The sequence below is a fragment of the Megalobrama amblycephala genome, linkage group LG12 (genome assembly GCF_018812025.1).
Source record: "Megalobrama amblycephala isolate DHTTF-2021 linkage group LG12, ASM1881202v1, whole genome shotgun sequence".
Taxonomy (NCBI): Eukaryota; Metazoa; Chordata; class Actinopteri; order Cypriniformes; family Xenocyprididae; genus Megalobrama; species Megalobrama amblycephala.
Window position 1 is genome coordinate 20212369 of NC_063055.1, and position 5826 is coordinate 20218194.

The 5826-nt window shown below is 35.5% G+C and overlaps 1 protein-coding gene across 2 annotated transcripts; it reads left to right on the forward strand.

The window, feature by feature from the left end:
* Positions 1 to 883: 883 nt before the first annotated feature.
* On the forward strand, positions 884 to 4126 carry suv39h1a (SUV39H1 histone lysine methyltransferase a). Of its 2 annotated transcripts, XM_048211060.1 has the most exons (6): positions 885 to 1043; positions 1306 to 1451; positions 1530 to 2189; positions 2436 to 2582; positions 3471 to 3600; positions 3740 to 4126. In XM_048211060.1, exons 1-6 carry the CDS (start codon positions 962 to 964, stop codon positions 3871 to 3873), a joined length of 1299 nt encoding a protein of 432 aa, XP_048067017.1. In that variant the 5' UTR covers positions 885 to 961; the 3' UTR covers positions 3874 to 4126. The 2 variants fall into 2 exon arrangements, 1 of the variants encoding a protein (XP_048067017.1); XR_007187624.1 differs by lacking the exon at positions 3740 to 4126 and having other exon boundaries at positions 884 to 1043; positions 2436 to 2674.
* Positions 4127 to 5826: the final 1700 nt, after the last annotated feature.

Here is a 5826-nt window from a genome sequence, read left to right on the forward strand (position 1 = left end):
CATTAATGAGGAAAAAAATGAACTCAAATTATTTTAGCAAATGGCTGCAATATAACAAAGAGTGAAAAATTTAAGGGGGTCTGAATACTTTCCGTACCCACTGTATATAAAGTTCTATAACGTGACAACATTCTTATCTAGTTACTTAATAGAAATGTTTTTTTTTTTTAAAAATAAACATGACAGCTTTGAAATGTACGTATTCAATATGGATGTGTATAATATAATGGATTGTTTTCATACTGAATGAAAATGAGGCTATGAGGGATAGCTGATCACAAAATTTTCAAAACTAACTTTCAATACTGTTTTATGGAGTTTTTGCTACTGAAAGATTATTTTTGACAGATGTATCATTAGTTGAACAATAGGCAGGTACAGCCTCATTTTCATTCCAAATATGGTGCTACCCTGAATAAAGTCTATTTCCTGAATTGATTTCTATGCAAACAACTTAAACAAAGGAAAATAGCTTTTAGTAAGTAGTGTGATATTTTTCATGGTTATATATTCTGCTCTGATATATATATATATATATATATATATATATATATATATATATATATATATATATATATATATATATAAAGGTTGTTGACATCTTAGACATATAAACACATATAGGCCCGGTTTCACAGACAGGGCTTAGATTAGGCCAGGATTAGGCCTTAGATCAATTAGAACATTTCAGTATCTTTTATAAATGTGCTTTAAAAAACATTATTGGTGCGCATCTTGAGACAAACCAATGGCACAGACATATTTTAAGATATATATATCTTAAAATATATTAAAACAGCTCAAACATGCATTTTATGAGACTAGGTTTAAGCCTTGTTTGTGAAACCGGGGGATAAATTGCTCTCTGTTTGACTAACCTAATGTTACGTGGTCAACAGGATTGACCAATGAACATTAGGTATTCTTCTCTTAGCTACAACTCGACCAATCATCAACGCGAATGCCGTATCGCGTTTTTCCGGTATTGGGAATCCAGCATGCAGGTGAGGTGATTCAGGCGAACATGGCGCAATATTCGAAAGGTAGGATTTCTTTTGCTTTCTTCAAATAGCGACGAACAGTGCTCTTAACGGTGCACGTTTCAAATAAATAGCAATGAATAAACGTGCGCAATGACTAAACATAAAAATATATATACAATTGCAATGAATAATCATAAAATGCTGTCATACTAGGGAACTTTTAAATAGTTAATAACATAAGTAGTGTACAGCAATTGCTACATGACACTAACCTGTGAAAGGTTGCAGTTGTTTCTATGGAGCCCCTTACATATGATTCAAGATTGCAGGGTGTCTTGTAAACTTTCATGGGAGGACCTCCAGGCTCTGTGCCGAAGAAAAAGACTAGTTTGCAAACAGCTGAATGTGACAAAGAACAACTTTAATGACTATGAAGTGGAGTATCTGTGCAACTACAAAAAACACAAGGTGATTTATTAATTATGTATTGCATGTACAACTGTGATTTAGACATTTGTGGTTCCAACTGCTTCTCATCCTTTTCAGGGTCGAGAGTTCTTCCTGGTGAAGTGGAAGGGCTACGCAGAGTCAGAAAACACATGGGAACCCCTCAAAAACCTTAAATGCCCAATACTCTTGCACCAGTTCCGAGAAGACGTGAAGGCAGCTCTACTTCAGGCCAGCGAACCGCTCGATTCAGCATCTTTGAGTGCCCCCGTTGTTTCCTTCCTCCTCCAGAAGGCCAAACAACGTATGAAGCTTAAAAAATGGGAAGACCTCATGAACCAGACCTGCAGGCACAAGGGCCGCATATTTGTTTGTAATGAGGTCGACCTGGACGGACCTCCTAAAAACTTCACCTACATTAATGACAATAAGTTAGGGAAAGGAGTGGATGCGAATACAGTGATAGTGGGGTGCGAGTGCGATGACTGCATCTCTCAGCCGATCGACGGCTGCTGTCCAGGGCTTCTGAAGCATCGGAGAGCGTATAATGACAGCAGGCAGGTGAAAGTTATGCCTGGAGTACCCATCTATGAGTGTAACTCCATGTGCAGATGTGGTCCTGACTGTGCAAACAGGGTTGTGCAGAGAGGTATTCAGTATGATCTGTGCATCTTCAAAACCGCAAATGGCAGAGGTTGGGGAGTGCGGACGCTACAGAGGATTTACAAAAATAGCTTCGTTATGGAGTACCTTGGAGAGGTAAGCAAGTTAAATGGATATGGATTCCAAACCTGTATGAACACACAAAAAAATTATAATTAAAATATTAAATATGGATGTTCAAACATATGAATGTTTGAAGTGTTTTGTTTATACAATGAAACTCAGTGGTATCCAAAACAACATTAGACCCATTTTTTGGGTGATCTATCCCTTTAAACTGGTAAATGTTTTCCCCCTGTGAATGTTGATCGCTGACATGCTGTCAGTTGTGTATTGCATCAGATCATCACCACAGAGGAAGCAGAGAGGAGAGGAGTGGTGTACGATAAGCAAGGCGCCACCTACCTGTTTGATCTGGACTATGTGGAGGACGTCTACACCATCGATGCAGCTCATTATGGAAACATCTCTCACTTTGTCAACCACAGCGTGAGCACTAACTAGCTATTAACATCATCTGGGCTGTCCATCACGTAATTTGGAACAAATTCTGATATTTAAGTGATATTTATTTACAGAAGGTATGTTGTATGAACGTATTTTCTTGATGTTAATATTAAACAAAGTTTGGCATTATAGTATCAGTACTCATTTAGAGATATTTTGGGATATTTAGAAATATTCAGTAGAAAATTAATAAATAAACAATACATTAAATACATTATTTTGGATTTAGTCACTTGACATGATGCCAATAACACAGTTTTATTGTATTTTATATATATATATATATATATATATATATATATATATATATATATATATATTATATGTTGTAAGATTTTTTTTTTTTTTTAAGAAATTAACTTTTATTCAGTAAGGATGCATTAATGATCAAAGTGACAGTAAAGACTTTTACACTTACAAATAAATGCTCCTTTGAACTTTTCTTATAGAACTTTATTCATCAAAGAATCCTAAAAAATATGCCTGACAGTTTCCCAAAAAAAAAAAAAAAATTAAGCAGCACAATTATTTTCAACATTGATAAACATTTTTTATTTATTTTTATTAATTAATTAATTAAAATTAAAATGATTATATGTGATCTTTAACCGAGTACATTTAGCATTATATACCACTGTCAGTTTTAAAAGAATAAAAACTTTAAAAGACCATTCAAAGATCTAGTGAAAACCATTAATGCAGTGAGTTGCCGAGTCTGGGCAATGTGATAATGTTTCTAAAAGTTAATGTGCTTTTTTTTATTTTGTTTTGGCAAATATGTAGCAGTGTGCTGCAAAATTAGTAACTTAACTTATAACATTGACTTCACAAAACATGCAATTTAATAAATCTTTACCATTGTTTTTCCAGTGCGATCCAAACTTGCAGGTATATAATGTTTTTATTGAGAACTTGGATGAGCGACTTCCCAGAATTGCATTCTTTGCAAAACGAGGGATCAAAGCGGGAGAAGAGCTCACCTTTGACTATAAGATGAACAGTAAGATGAACAGTTTTTCTTTTCTTTTTTTTTTGGTCTTTTCTTAAATTTTTGGGGGTGGGTCTATTAATAAGATAACGAGGAGCTAAATTATATGCTTTTGTAAATACCTAATATGTACTTTTCATTTTTGCTGCAGTTGATCCAGTAGATGCAGAGAGTGAAAAAATGGACTCAGACTTCAGTCGGGCTGGATTTGAAGGATCACCCATCAAGCGGATCCATATGGAGTGCAAGTGTGGAGTGAAGAACTGCCGGAAATATCTGTTTTAATCCAGTTCACACAAAAGCATGGATACTATGACAGGCATCAATATACATCAAGATTAACACATTTCATGAAATTTTTTTTTGGTTTATTTGTTTATTTTATTTGTATATATATGCACTTTAAATAGATTTTAACTTCATGCATTTGTTAGTGACCATTGTGATGTGTGATGTCCTTTATTAATTCAATTAATTTAAATGAATGTTTCAATCCATTTTCAGGACTGTTTTAATAAAATAACATTTTTATCCTCAATGAATATGCATGTTTTTAGGTTCTTTTAAATACTGTGTGGAGTATTTATTCTGTCTTCAAGAATATGTTGCTTACTCATAAATGTCTATATTTGCCACCAGATGGTGCTATTGTATTCATAACACCTTTGGTTCAATGTCATTTACAGATTTACCAAAATGTACAGATGAAAAGGCAACAAGGGAGATGTACATGCTATAAAAATCCTAAAAAGGTCAAAAGTCTTAAAAAATGAGTACGTTTGTGAATAAAGAAAACAAGCGCAACATGTAACAATGGCAATTTTTTACTATGCATTTCATTAGTTGAAGGATTTTGTGCCTTGAATTTTGGGTTAGATTGTTCCACAAATGTAAACCATAGAAACACAAGGCTGTTACAAACTACAAGAGATATAATAGCAAGAAGTAACTCATCTGTGCAGTGAATATGGGAGAAGGCTACAGTAGAACCCTACTCATCTGGCCTCGCTTGATCTGTGGCCTGAATCCCCTGCTTGGGCCAGACAGACAGTCAGCTCAGCTCAGCTTTAACCTGCCATGAGGTGAAATTCCTCCAGGCCAGCGCTTTTACTCATCCCGCTCCCTCTGCTGTTGAAGTCTTCATTCCTTCCTGCTGTCATTCTGTTCATTTATATATCCATAGCTTCTTGTACACCTATCTTCTCTGTAGAACCTAAGTAAACTATATACATATGCTCCTCTCTCAGTCTACCATGAGTCTGAGGGCGAGTGGTTGCCTTTATTGGATTTGCTGTGGATCAAACCTCACTAAGCGCAGACTGGCAAACATTAATCAGTTGACCTCACACATATGGTGTGAGCATCTAACCATGGCCAATCTCACGCCGAGTGGACTAATGTTCATCCACCGCATGCTGCTGATCACTGTTGAATTCCAATGGAAGCTCTCTCTCAGTTTTAGATTGCAATATCTGAGCTGGCTGCAGAGACACCATGGTGCTATCTGATGTTATTAAATGCTCATGCAAATATTTACCATTTTTGCAAATGACCGTAATTGGACAGAAGGAACAGAGCGAGAACCTGAATGAACATATTTTTCTCATGGTAATTTGATCAGAAATTAAAGCTGACATGAAACGTAAGTTGCGACAGTGTTTTCTTCCCTATTATGACGTATATCAGTGTGAAACGCTTCTCAAACAAGAAAGAAAATGTAGGGTGGACTTGATTTTGTCCATCAGGAATTGATTGGATGGTTGGATAGTCGTGGTTTGCTATTGCTGTGATGTCATGTGAGTGAAAGGTTGCCCCGCCCTCATGCCAGTAAACACATCATCAGAAAAGAGATGTCGCTGCAAGAGGGAAGTTATTTGATTAAAAATTACAAAGGCACATGGCAAATGATGTGCACAGATCATTTAGAATAAATACTTCAATGTTCCATATAAAAACAAGAATTGCATAATCGCATTTAATTTTTTGGCCTATCAAAGGGAATTGCTCATCCTATATAGTTCAGTGTCTCTCTGAAGTAGATTAAGGTCAAAGGCCAACTCATAATACAAGCGTGTGAACCTGAGGTATTTATGAGTTGGCAAACTTCACTGTCAAAGAGGTTACAAACATTATGACAAAAGAATAAAGAATCCAAAAATCAAATAAGAATAGATTGCTAACTCAATCTTGAACTCATAGTGCATTGAATAAAGGTCACACCACATTAAGAGGCAAAAA

Excerpts from the sequence above, each read along its gene's own strand:
- suv39h1a (XM_048211060.1), top strand. The coding sequence starts at position 962 with ATGCCGTATCGCGTTTTTCCGGTATTGGGAATCCAGCATGCAGGTGAG. Across the intron at positions 1,452-1,529 it reads GCAACTACAAAAAACACAAG|GGTCGAGAGTTCTTCCTGGT; the intron begins GTGATTTATTAA and ends CATCCTTTTCAG. Across the intron at positions 2,190-2,435 it reads TTATGGAGTACCTTGGAGAG|ATCATCACCACAGAGGAAGC; the intron begins GTAAGCAAGTTA and ends GTATTGCATCAG.